Raw genomic sequence first — 14,109 nt, 5'->3', positions numbered from 1 at the left:
TTTCTTTAAAACTATTAGAACACTTCTGGTACCTATAAGCAGAAACTGTCTTCTCTCCTGTATTTCACCCTACTCTAATGCCTCTCTCTTCCAGCTTTGACTTTAAGTCATTTCCCTGAGGCAAGTTTTCCGCATTCTTTCTGTGCCCCTGCTCCCAGATTAACAATTTCTTGTGTTAACCTGTATTTGTTTTTTGTAGTCTCAGTTGTTTTTCCCTTTTCTTTTCCATCATCCTTTCTTTGTCTTTTCCATCAGGTACCTACCTACTCCTGGGTTTGCCTCTCTTTGTTGTCTGCCCCTAGATCATTGATTAAGCAGGCTGATGCCAGCGGCTTCTTCAGATCTCAAAGGACAGACCGGTGGCCTTTTCATCTATACTTTGAGACTACACATAATTGCATTAGTACTGCACGTACTATGTGGAAAATACATGTGGACTCTCAGGCTTTTGGGTTAATTGGTTTCACCTCATGTCTCAGAGGTACAGAGTCCTAGTGCACAAGCAGCCCTGGTACAAGTACCTGGACCAGCTTCACTTCAAAGAGAGCAGCATCCTGAAGGAAAGGGTTTCCTCTCTCCCCACCCCTTTCACATACTTGCACCTACAGGCCCGCCTCCAGCACTTGCTCCCGCCCAATGGCACAGAAACGAAATCTTAGAATGAAAGTTTTTAACTCAATTAATTGTTAGTTAATATCTAGGAGTGGCAGATATAGAATACTTCCCTTTTCACAGCAGGTCAAAGATGAAATTAGAATATTCTTGGTAGGGTGTGGTTTGCCTCTTGAAATTCCCTGCCAGTCTTTACCAGTGCTGTATTGTCTGGAGCAGCCTCAAGTGTCCTTACTAACGAAGGGAGGTGCACTTGTTTGCATATATAGAAGCAGGGCTGCTCTGGAAAAAGTCAAACCAGTTCTGCACCATGGGGAAGAAGCAGCTTAAGGAGGAGGCAGCTCCAGCCTGTGAGCTGAGTAAGTAGCCAGCAAGTCTGCAGCAGCCCAGGGAAGCTGCCCTACTGAGCAGCCAGGGAAGGGTGACAAGAACAGCTTCAGCCCTTTCACATTCTAGATGCAGCAGAGGTTCCCAGAGGAAAGATTCTGATCTGGAGGGAGTCTATCAAGCCTTTCTCAAAATCTACAGATTCTCTGTGGAGAGATTCTCCAAACTAATTTGTGTATTTTCTCTTTCCTCCAGGAGAAATTCTGTATGGAAACCAGCCTGTGCCTGGAAGCACATGATGTTTGGTCCACAATTTTTTTTTCTTTGTTCCTGAGTTTTTTCATTTTGCACTTTTGAGCTTTTCTTTTTGCAGTACACACCCCATTCCTCATATGTTGGACTCTGACCAATAATTTAAGTTTTCTTTTAGCAGTTTTTATACAAAGAAAGAAGCTTGGTTATCTTTCACGCTGTAAATGGTAGGGCAGTCTAAGGATGTTTTGGGAAATTCTGGAGGACATTGTAGAAAATCAGGATCATCTGTCAGGTCATTCTTCTCCTTTTCACCAGTCAGGGCAGTCACTTCAGCGAAAGACGCTGAGATGTGAAGTTGAGGCTGGGGATGGTGTGGGATTATTTTGGAGTGTGAAGTTGAGGTAGGTATAGAGTGAGGTGAAGCGAGGCAGAGATATATTGAATGCAGGAAAACCATGCTGAGGCTTGGGAGTAAGACACCTAAAGTAGTGGAACTGGCTGCACTGGCCGAGTTTCGTGTTTCCTCCCAGGTGTGCGATGCTCTTGGTAGGGCAGTTGGTAATAGGATATGGCTCTGGAAAATGGTCCGGCCAGTGGACTATACTTTGTTATAGAGTTGTACCTGGTAAAGTCAGGTCTCCGGAAGAAAGGGGCTTGTCAGTGCCTCTTGTGAGACGGTGCGGAAAATCGGGCAGGAATTTTTTTGTTTTTGTTTTTGCGGCACTGGGGATTGAAGCAGGGCTACCGGTTTGCTAGGCAAATCTCTGCCACTGAGCTACCTCCCCAGCTCATTTTTATTTTGAGACAGGGTCTCGTCAACTTGTCGAGGCTGGCCTCAAACTTGTGATCCTCTTGCCTCAGCTTCTCGAGTCTCTGGGATTTCAGGCATGCGCCCCCGCGCCCCACGAGGGCAGGAATTTTGTCTGACCTCAGGCTTCCCTCCGGCTGAGAGATCCCAAGTTCACCCTCCACAAGAATCCGGGCAAACAGCGGCTCAGCTGGATTCTGCTCCCACAAAGCAGCTCCAAGCCCGCCCAACCCCGGTTCCGCCCTTAGCCCATCCTCTCCCGCCACGCCCCCAGCCCAAGTTCGGTGTGGGCGGAGCCTCTGTTCTTGCTCCGCTTGCCACGCGCACTGGCAGCCGCGGAAATCCGGCCAATGGGAATGTGCAGCTGCGGTCCTATCGGCCAATCGCGGGAGTGCAGGGGGTTGGCCTGCTTGGCTGTGGCTCCCGGGATATGGAGCCGCCGGAGCTGGGTCGGCGTGTCAGGTGGTGGCTGAACCGGTAAGGCTAAGGGTAGGCAAGGTCAGGGGTCACGGCGCCCGGCTTTCCGCAGGCGGATGGGAGGGGGATATAGCGCCTCGAGGGCCAGCTGGGGAGGCTCAGGGGCCAGTGTGCGGGATCGTGTAGGGAGGCAGAGCAGTGAGGGCCTGAGGCGCCCCGCGCGGTGTCCTAGGGGCCTGATGGAGCCGCATTATTCGAAGGAAAATCGAGGAGAGGGTGGGCGGGTTGAGGAGCGAACGCCGGAGGTCACCGTGCCCTCGACCCTTCCGCGCCGTGGCCGAGGACAAATGGCCCAAAGCCAGGCTGGACCTGACGGCGCACGGTAACCTGTGGTGGAGGGCGCGCTGACCCGCTGTAACGCGCGAGAGAGTCGGATGTGCCCAGGGTAAGGTCTCCCGCCTACTTATCCGCTGAGCACTGGGACCCTGCCAGCTGTCTGGGGCTCCCGCAGCCCCACTGCAGCAAAAACTCATGAGTCCAGCTGGCACCCATGGAGTGCTTTCTCTGAAATGGGCTTGTGCAGGCCGCTCGTATTAGTGTGTAGGTTCATTCTTGGACTGTTTCTAAAATGAAATTCTCATATCGTCCATTGGTTTCAGAGGGATATTGTGGGTGAAAGAATGTGACATCTCCTAGAAGTGGAAAGCAAAAGCAAACATATGGAAGGAGGAGATGGGCCTCTATAAACTTATGCCGGTCATAATTTTAGTGAATATTGGTGAAACCAGGGGAAGTTATGTTTACCTTGATTTCTGTGGACTCTTCATGAAACTTCACCAGTTTGCGTCAGTTCTTGACCATGTAAGCCTTTGCGCAAATTGCTTAGCCTCCTTTTTCTTTCTCCTTGTTCCGTACCAGGGATTAAATCCAGGGGCGCTTAAACACTCAGCCAAATCCCCATCCCTCTAAAAATATTTTTAAAAATTTGATACAGGGTCTCACTAAGTTGCTTAGGGCCTTGCTAAATTGCTGAGGTTGGCCTCAGTCTCCCTAGTCGCTGGCATTACAGGTGTGTGCCGTCATGCCCGGCTGTATTTTTGTTCTACATACTTGAAATGGGAATTGATGATACCAGTCTTGGGTTGTTGGTGAGAATTGAATTATTTAATACACATAGTGCTTGGAATAGTACTTTGCATGTAGGAGTTTTTGTTAGTAGTATTACCTACATGTGTCCTCTTTCCCCCTGCAGATTTTAAAGTAAAGAATTCTTTACTCACAATACCACCCTTAGGCCTGTTCTTTCCATCCACATCGTTAACCCTGATCTAAGGGTAATGTGTAATTATATGACTAGAGGCTTTCTACTGGGTGTTTATTAAATAAATTGGAAACTGTCATTGAACTAGGTCATATCCCATTGTAGCTGTGTCTTTAAATGAAACTTGTGAACTTCATTGACTGTCTGCTCCCCGCCACCCCCATTGGATAATATTTCATTCTCAGTCTTGGCACAGACCATTTATTTTGGATACAGTACCAGAAAGGCCGTGATTGCAGCATACTTGGTTCCTCATGTTTCCCGAATGGCTCTGGGACTCAGAAGGGGAATTTCTGAGCAACCTGGCAGCATTTCTTGTTAAGGAATAGGGAAGCTTGATCTAATCTTATAATACTGTTAGGAAATCAGCAGTAGTCTCTTATAGCTATAGAGCTACTAAACAGCATTGGTTCAGTTTTGAGTCAGTGAAGGTTAGAGAATGAAATCCACAAAGTAGGATCTTTTCTGTTTGACATTCAGCACTGAGTTTGGGTAGTTGCTGTTGAATGAGACATCTTTATTTCTTGCCTCCTTGCTGTGTACATATATCTTAATGTCTGTGAACAGATGTATACCCTTGGTGTGGGCTTAAAATCTCTCTGTTTCTCTTGGTGCTATCTGGGAGACAGTGGCTGTTTTGTCCTCTAATTCTCTTCTTGCAAAGAAGCCGGTGTTTATTATACATGTAACATTATTAGGAACCTAATAACAAAATTTTGAATTTATCAAAAAGAGCTTAATGCTGCAGCATGCTGACTGGATTTGTTGAAGTATAGATGATATAAATTTAGTTTAGCTTTGGCAATTTAATGCTTCTTTAGGGTTGAAAACTGGATGTTATATTGGTAAGAATAGATGTCTTTGAAATCTAATTGTGCTTGAATAAGGAGGCAAGGGATTGACACCTTTAAAGAGCTGAATGTGTTTGAGGCAGAAAGGGAAAGCTGCTGCCCCATTGTTGTTGTTGTTATCATTTCTCCACAAGTCCCTATGGTTTAAATAAAATATTTTGGAAAAAAAGATAAGGGTATTTTTATGGGCAGAATATAAGGAATTAGAAGACCTAGACCCTTATCACCTTATTCCCTGTATGCCATTTATTTTTATTATTATTATTATTTTTAAAGACGGGGTCTCACTGTGTTGACCAGATTGGTGCTGAGAAGTCTTGAGCTGAAGTGATCCTCCCACCTCAGTCTCCCAGTGTCCTGAGCAACTGGAACTATAGTTCCTTTTGTAATTTAATAAACATCTGTTGAACAATTAACACTAATTGGTTCCTGGAGACATAAAGAAGAGCCTTTCAGATATCCTGTCTAAAATAAAACAGTATATGTGTATTATAAAGCACATTTTAATGACATCAGAATAGACAATAAAGCAATTGGCCAGGAATAACAAAAATATATTTGTCATCTAACTCCTTTTCCTTTTTTATTTTTTATTTTTTTATTTTTTGGTGGTAATGGGAAGAAAATCCAGGGCATTCTATCACCAAGCTATGTCCCTGGCCATTTTTTATTTTTTATTTTGAGACAGGGTCTCACTGAGTTGCCAAGACTGTGCTCAAACTTTCCATCCTCCTGCTTCAACCTTCTGAGTAGCTGGGATTACCAGCATGAACCACAGGGCTGGCCTCTTCACTTCTAAGTTAAGGTCAGAATACTTCACATTTTTTAGTGTAAGGACCAGTGTTTTCAGTAAAGCATAAATTAGGAAATTAGGGTTCTCGGACTTGTTCTTATGCTATTGCTGGTAGGTCATGTTGATCGGGGTTCTTGTTTGTTGTGGTCTTATCTCTTAATTTGGTATTTGTTAATTAAGAGATAAGACCTTGGTAATGAAAGGAGAAGACTACAAGTTAACTATTAATATTTTATCAGGTTCAAAGAGCAAAAGAAGGCATATACAAGACTGGAGAATCTTGTAGTATATGTTGTCTGTCTTTACATAAAATCTTTTTTCTTTGCTTTAAGAAAAGAAAAATTGGGCTGGTTATATAGCTCACTTACCTGGCACAGGTAGAGTGCTTACCTGGCACACATAAGACCCTGGGTTTAATCCCCAAAACTGCAAAATGGGGGAAGGGGAGAGGGAGAGGGAGAGAGATAAGACATGTTGAGGAAAGTATGTACAATTGTTAGGGTTAGCCAGGTGCAATGGCCATTGCCTATCATCCCACAACTCAGGTGACTGAGGCAGGAAGATTACAAGTTCAAGGCCAGCCCTGTCCAAAAATTTTAAAAAGAAAAAAAAAAAAAAATTGTAAGGGTCAATCTGCATTTGAGCTAGTATTTGTCATTAATTAGTGTAAGTGGGTTGAATATAATCCAATCATAATCATTCTCCATATTGCCAGAGAAAGCTACTTAAGGAAGTATGAGGGCAAACATATTTTCCTGAAGCAAGAAGTAGGTATAGACTTTTTTTTTTTGGGGGGGGGCCTGGGGGGTGGTGCACCGGATATTGAGCTCAGGGGTACTTGATCACTGGGCCACCTCCCCAGCCCTATTTTTTTTTTTTATTGTAAACAAATGGGATACATGTTGTTTGTCTGTTTGTACATGGGTTAAAGGCATACCATTTGTATAATCATAAATTTACATATGGTAATGTTGTTTGATTCATTCTATTATTTTTTCCCTTCCTCCCCACCCCTCCCACCCTTCTTTTCCCTCTAAACAGTCCTTTCTTCCTCCATTCTTGCCCCCCTCCCTAACCCTAACCCTAACCCTAACCCTAACACTAACTCTTCCCACCCTCCCCCTTATGTGTCATCATCCACTTATCAGCGAGATCATTCGTCCTTTAGTTTTTTGAGATTGGCTTATCTCACTTAGCATGATGGTCTCCAATTTCATCCATTTGCCTGCAAATGCCATAATTTTATCCTTCTTTATGGCAGAGTAATATTCCATTGTATATATACACACCACAGTTTCTTTATCCACTCATCAATTGAAGGACATCTAGGTTGGTTCCACAATCTGGCTATTGTGAATTGAGCAGCTATGAACATTGATGTGGCTGTATCTCTGTAGTATGTCCCCAGCCCTATTTTGTATTTTATTTCCAATCAGAGTCTCACTGAATTGCTTAGCTTAGTGCCTCGCTTTTGCTGAGACTGCCTTTGAACTCACAATCCTGTCTCAGCCTCTCGAGCTGCTGGGATTACAGGCATGTGCCACCATGCCTGGCTGGTATAGACATTTTAATAGGGGGTGTTCTTTTCTAGTAGAGACAGATGTGTGAAATTGTTGACAGAGCTCGGAATTGAGTTCCAGGATAGAGGCTTCAGGCCAGGAGGCCATGTTGGCCCCCCAAAGAGAAACACACTGCTATAAAGTTCTGGTTAGGAGGAAGTTGCAAGAAATTCACCCTGGAACAGTGGGAGGAACAAAGACCAACTATAAGCCTTGGAAGTAAAATTTCAGGTGAGCATTCAGGGAGGTTTGGAAACTAGTTAAGCCTCAAGAAAACTAAGGAGAGAAAATGAAGAGTTCCATTTATTGGGTACCGGGCCCTTCAATTTTGAAGTCTCTGGTTGATGAATGATATTTTGTCTTAAGAGGTCAGCACTTCTTGACAGTCTGGCCACATTTTCCTCTACTGTTATCACCTGTTACACCCAGGCAGCCAGCTTCATTATCAGTTATACTTTTCCTCCCCATATCTTACTCCCTCTCTCCTCCTCTTAACATTTTCTTTCTCTCATTTTTAGATGGTTTTAAAGTCAAGTTGTTCTTGTTTGTTTGTTTTTCAACCTCAAAATAAATTCAAACTCTGACTCAGGTGAGGAACAGCAAATTTGATGTTAAGTTGAAATTATAGTTCTCTGGAAGGCCAAGTAAGATATTTCCAATTTTGAGATTATTACTGTGGCTAGTATCTTAATGGTCATTGTGATACAGAGGAAGAGAGGGAGAGAGAGAAAGACAGACAGACACTGCCCTGAGTCATGCAGCACTGTATATTTTTTGAACTGGATGTATTATGTATCTTTAGGTTGAAGACATTCTGATATTAGGTCGAGTGGATTAGTATGTTGTGTATGGTCTTCTTAAACACTTACCAGAAGGGCTTTTCACTCTGTTTATTCTACCATGACTTATAATTAATCTCTAGCCTCTTTTTTTTTTGCACATTATTATTTTACATCAAATTATTTGTGCATGCGTGTGGTATTGGGGACTGAACACAGGGCCTCATGCATACCAACTGGGCAAGTACTCTACCTCTGAGCTAAAACCCCAGCCCTCAAATTCATTTTAGTAAGAGAAAAATAAGATAAACCTACTCTAGTTTAAAAAAAAGTTAAAAATTCACATCATCAAGAATAACTTGGGGGGCATTGGAGTTGTGGCTCAGAGGTAGAGCGCTTGCCTAGCATGTGCGAGGTCCTGGGTTTGATCCTCAGTGCCACATAAAAATAAAATAAAGGTATTGGGTCCACCTGTAACTAAAACAATATTAAAAAAAAAAAAAAAGAATAACTTGGAATTTCACCTGTGTTTTCCAAGCTGTTTATTTTTCCTCACCTCCAGAGGGAACAGATAGAATTTTGAAACTCATCAGATAGATACCCGTGATAAAAAGACTCAGAAAATGATTTTTCTTTATTGATCTAGAATGAAAAAATAGGGAAGTAAAATCTGTTATTATAAAGAGTCTGGTCCTGGGTATGTAGTTCAGTGGTAAAGCATGCTTAAGGCCCTTGGTTCAATCCTAGCACCTGAAAAAAAAAAAAAAAAGAAGTAATCTCTCTTAACACAGACAAATGTGCAGAAAACAATTAACTCTGTTTGAATCACTTAAATATCTCAAAAAGCTTTGTTGATTCCCAATCATTCATATGATAGTAGCATACTTTCATGAAAAACATACAACACAGGTGTTGGATTAATAGTGGTGGTTTAGGAGAACTATCATAGTACTTCAGCTTAAAAGTAGACCTTTAGAGAAAAGAGAGTTTTGGGAGTATCTGAAAATCTTTTCCTTTTCTTGAGGACAAATGGAATTAAAAAAAAAAAAAAAAATTGTTCTCTAATAAACACTTGAGTATCACTTTTTCAAGCCATTATCTGCGTCTCTGGCAGCTTCTGCTTTGTCACCAGCATGTCTCTGGCACTGAACAGGGTCTAAGGTAAGCATCAGAAAAGACAGTTTGCTTTTTAGCCTTTGAACATCCCTGTTCACATTTATTTAATCAGTTAATGCCATGCAAATACTTTTTTGGTTGCCTCTGTGAAAGTTCTTTTCCTATTCAATACTCTCTTTGATTTTGTTGCATAGTTGTAATCCCAGCCAGTGGGAGGCTAAGCCAAGAGTGTTGCAAGTTGGAGCCCAACTTGGGCAACTTTGTGAGACCCTATCTCAAAATAAAATTTTAAAAAGTCTAGAGGTATAGTTCAGTGGTAGCGCACCCCTGAGTTCAATCCCCAGTACCAGGAAAAAAAGGGAGGTTTGAGGTAGGGGAGATTGAGGACTCTATTCCAAAACATTCTTCCCTAAACCTTACAATTAATTTTAGCAAGACCAATTCAGCTCTAATATCAAGTGAAATGGTTTTAAGTGTCTTTGTTCTCTATATGAGAATTTTAAAAGAAACACATTATTTAAAAATGAAACTATTTTTTAATAATAGGGGGAAAAGTTTTTTAAGTTGTAGTCAGTTGGTGGAGCACCAAACTAGCCTCAGCAACTTAGCAAGGCTCCAAGCAACTTAGTGCTATCCTGTCTCAAAATAAAAAATAAAGGGGGTTCAGTCCCTGGTAACAACAACAAAAAGTTGTATATATTTGAATAATTAGTACTTCAAATTTTTTTTTTTTCTTTTTTTGGTGGGGGACACCAGGGATTGAACCCAAGGGCTCTCAACCACTGAACCACATTCCCAGACCTTTTTATTTTATATTTTGAGACATGGCCTCACTAAGTTGCCGAGGCTTGCTTTTAACAACATCCCAGGCAACTGGGATTATAGGTGTGTGCCACCATGCCCAGCTAGTACTTAAGACTTTCTTGTGGGTCATTTTAAAATAGGTTTGAATTATCCAAATTGTTCTTCCAGAGTTCTTTTAAATGCTAAGAACAAACAGAATTATTGTTAATTAGGTGTTAGAATGTATTATCATTAGTATGTGTTTTTTAGCGTAACTTAGTTTTAATAGAATTTCAAACTTGCAGAAATGTTGCAAGAACACTACCAGGGAATAGATGTTTTTGAGACAACATGATAAGAGTGGAAATCAGTGGGTGCCTTGGTGTAACTGGGAAGAGGGGGCCATTTAATCCAAATTAGGGAGCCAGGAAATGCTTACCTGAGAAGGGTGCTTCTGTTCTTTGCATTCAGGTGAAACTCCAAAATCATAATTTCATAATTTTATTGACTATTTGAGCACTTAGAGAAACTATTGGTAAATTAAGTTCAAGGCAATAAATGCCTGTCAGCTCACAGCTGCAGATCTCTGATTATCCATTGTACAAGTGTTATCAGAGAGTGCAACTGAATATCCCAAAGTGTTAGTTTCTCTGAGAAGTGTGAATCCATTTTTTAAAAACTGAAAATGGGTTGGAGATATAGCTCAGTGGTAAAATATGTGCTTAGTAGGGATAGAGCACTGTGTTTCCCTAGCACCACATTGAAAAAAAATAAATAAATAATGTACCTAGTAAACTTTTTTCCTAAGTCCAAAGAGTTATACAGTATATATTAAATAAAAGGTCTTCCCTTCACTTGACCTTGTTTTTGCTCCCCCATTCTCTTTTCTTAGGGACAGCCATTATTACCAGATCCTGGTGTAACCTTTGAACATAGTAAACATTAAGTGTATGTGTTCATTCTTGTTTTTTTTCCTATGTAAATGATGCATACTGTTTAATAAGTTGAAGTTTTCACTTGATAACATATATTGGGGATCATTTTCTATCAATACATATAGATCTGACTACATTTTATTCTGTCCTATGAATGTGCAATTTATTCAATCACCCCTTTACTAATATGCAGACTTTTTTTTTTCAGTATTTTGACACTATGAAGAATGTTGTAGAAATGTCTTTGCACATATTTCCTTGTGTGTGTTTAAGATTTATTCTTAAGGGTGGAATTGCTGAATCAAAGAATGCAGGCTTTTGAAATTTTAGAAAATGTAACTTGACCCACATTTATCCTGTAAAACAGTCTTATAACTTATTATAATGAATGGAATAAGGTAGTCATATTACATTGAATCATGAGAGCTGTGTTTTCTATTTTTACTGTTTAATGGGAGGAAATGTATTGGGTTTTAGAAAAGGTGACACTTGATGGAGGCACACTAGAATATCAGAGGATTAATCATAATCACTAAAGTATTGCTTGGTTTTTGGGTTGCTTGTGGCCTTTGTGTCTTTTCCTTAATGTAGTGAAATGACTAAAACAACATGGTGTTATAGTACTAAAGAGCAAAACTGCCTAATGTTAACTTACAGCTACCACATGGGTCATAAATTATCATGGGCACTTAAAATACTATGCAGCATGCCAATCATAACTAACCCTTTCTGTTGCCTGCCCTAGTTTTGTTCTATAGATGTGCGGACAGTGGGGCTTACAGTTTGTTGACTAAAAACTGTGATGAGAAAATTGGAATCTAGAATTTATATTTTCTCTTGAGGTTTCAGAGAAGACCAGACTTCTTGTGTTTTATCAGCTCTGTGTGTACTTGGTATAGAAATGATCATTTAGAATGCCATTAATAATTATTTAGAAATTTATTATGAAACATTTCTGCCTAAGATTATTTGCAGAGTACAGGTTAAGTGAAGAGCACACTAGTATCTCAATTGTTTGTTTTTTTAATTTAATTTTTTTCTTTTTGTGGTACTGGGGATTGAACTCAGGTGTCCTCTACCACTGAGCTACATCTCCAGTCCTTTTTATTTTCATTCTGAGACAGGTTCTAAGTTGCTGAGGCTAGCCTCTAAATTGTGATCCTTCTGTTTCAGATTCATAGGTCACTGGGATTATAGGCATTCACCCCACTATACCTGGCTAAATATAACTTTTAAAAGCCCATGTTGGATAGAAATCTTCCTCAAATGTATTATGCGCTTCTGTGCCTTCTTAAACAGGATATCAACCATTATTACAGTGCAATTTAATCATTTCTGGATGTTATTGTACTTGCAAGAATGTTGTGAGACTTGACTGAAGTATAAGGAAGGGCTTTTTCTCATACCAGAAGGCCCAAAGCTAATTGATCTGCTTTTTAAGTTTTTCTGATTCCTTAACGTGCTAAGTTCCCCTTTTCCTGAAAGAGTCATAATCTCTAATCTGATTTGTGGTTTCTGATTTATTGTGGGTTAAGATAACCTGATAACCTGGCTTATTAGAATTACACATAAAATAAATAAGAAGACTGAAGGTGTCATGGGGCTGTGCTGATTGGAATCCAAGGGAGTGGTCGGAAGTGTAAATCCCATTTAGGTGAGGGCTGTTGAAACTGTCTGAAAGGCATTAGATTTAGTCAGTGTTATTGGAACCTTTGGCTAGTTTTTAGCCACTCGGTTGTTAAAACCTGACAGGAAAGACATAGTTGTCTGTGATTATCTAATACTTGACATTAGTGACTATGGAGGGGAAAGATAATGTTTCTAAATTATAGGTGGTGGTATGTTTTATGCCCCAGAAGACAAATGACCTAAAAACCCTCTTCAGGTCTGAATGCTGGAATTCTGTAAAAAAAGTATAGAATCTGTTGGTTGATAGAAAGATTATCAAAAAAAAGAAAGCGAGGATTGTTCAGATGGGAATAACATATCAAACAAGAGTGGAGAAAGATTACATTTTAGCAGTGAAAGATGGCTAATGGGATAGTTACTCCTGGTATTTAAGGGGGGAGATAATCAGTAAATATCACCTTGTCCTTCCCTTTCTAAATTTGGAGGTAACTGAAAAGTATATTCTATAACTACATTGAAAATTTAAAAATCAGCTTTATTGGTGAGATTGACTGGAGAATGTGCAGTAGATTTGTAGCCAAATGGGCTTGCTAATATCTCCCCTCTCCACAGTTAAATTTATCCCAAAAGGGTGTTGAGCATGTGGGACACCCCACCACCAGCCCTAGTCCTGCAGGTTGCTTGCTACAGGACCTATGCAAGGTTTGCATCCCACAGATTGGGTCTAGTTTTACTGGATCTTACCTCTCTTTGAGAGCTCAGGAGGAAGTGGGCCATGGTGGTTCATTTCTTTCCCAGTTGTCAGAGTTGGGAGTGAGACTGGATCATAGCTAAAGTCTCTCCTCAGGGATATTTGAGGCTATGAAGTAGTGGCTCTGTACTACCGTCGTATTGATGTAGGGCTTTTTTTGCCCTTCCTGTGAATTAAACCATGAACTTAACTTGTTAGTAGAACGATTTTAAATCTATCCTTAAAACGACTGGTAAAACTGGGGAAGATTATTCTGGTTTTAGACATTTGGAGGCAAAGACAGATAATGGGTAATTGCCTAGCAGCCTCTCAGTGGGTATTTATTAAAAAGGATTTACCTAAATCTCTAAAATAACTTTAACTTCAATTTGATTTTGAAGTTTTACCAGCAAAAGTATGATTAAGGCTTTTCTATTTTTGTAAAAATTTCTCATACTGAAAGCTATAATTATTTTCAAGGTGATCTGATTCAATAGAAGAATGTTCTTTTTTAAAAAAGGGTTTAGTCATACAGAGTAACAAAATGCTGATTCTGAACTTGTCAGTTCATTCTCACTTATTCTTCTCCCTCCCTTTTTTCCTTTCCAGAATCCTATTCTAAGAACACGGGTACTCAGTTATCCACCATGGTATTGGGTCCTGAACAGACGATGCCAGATGGTAACTTGCAGCTTTGTACTATTACCTGATTTTTAATCAGAATTCGGCTTATGTTAGTACCAGAATTTTACCATATTTTCCCTATTATTTGTTCTAACAGCTCCATTTAGAAGCCATATCTAGTGACTTTTGCTATAATTGTGAAATGTAGATTTATAACCACAGAGATCTGCCTCATATCTTATTTCCAATTCAGAGCTGAACTACATTTAGCATTCTTGCAAGGATGGCACTATTCCCAGACATGGCATAATGACCTTTGGAGTGCTTTGGCCACTCATGATACTTTCTAATGTTTCTGATATGTATTGAACAGTAAAATACAGGGTGAGTCCCTCATACTCTTTATTTTGTTAGAGCTTCTCAAGTGCCTTGACTAATCCTTTGTAATTCTGAATTCCCCATTTAGAATTTCCACTCCTTTTCTATAAATGTCCTCATCAGCCTAGGACCAGTTAAGTGATGTGGATGGATCACCTTCCTATAGAAACAAAGCTTTCGTTTCTGTAGTTG

The 14,109-nt window shown here is 40.3% G+C and overlaps 1 protein-coding gene across 2 annotated transcripts in view; it reads left to right on the top strand.

Annotated features, from left to right (window-relative positions):
* Positions 1-919: 919 nt before the first annotated feature.
* LOC306660992 (natural resistance-associated macrophage protein 2) overlaps positions 920-14,109 on the top strand; it is a 38,876-nt gene continuing 25,686 nt past the window's right edge. The window contains exons 1-2 of one of the 2 annotated variants that reach the window (XM_079139788.1): positions 920-971; positions 13,525-13,596. In XM_079139788.1, the coding sequence (XP_078995914.1) occupies positions 923-971; positions 13,525-13,596 (121 nt within the window). In that variant the 5' untranslated portion in view covers positions 920-922. Of the gene's footprint in view, positions 972-2,331; positions 2,480-13,524; positions 13,597-14,109 lie in introns of those variants that run through there. The other variant, XM_079139789.1, reaches the window with a different exon arrangement.

This window comes from Sciurus vulgaris (assembly GCF_902686455.1).
Source record: "Sciurus vulgaris genome assembly, chromosome: 5".
NCBI classification, from domain to species: domain Eukaryota; kingdom Metazoa; phylum Chordata; class Mammalia; order Rodentia; family Sciuridae; genus Sciurus; species Sciurus vulgaris.
Note: the sequence above shows the minus strand (reverse complement) of the source record. Positions and strands in the feature narration are given on the sequence as shown.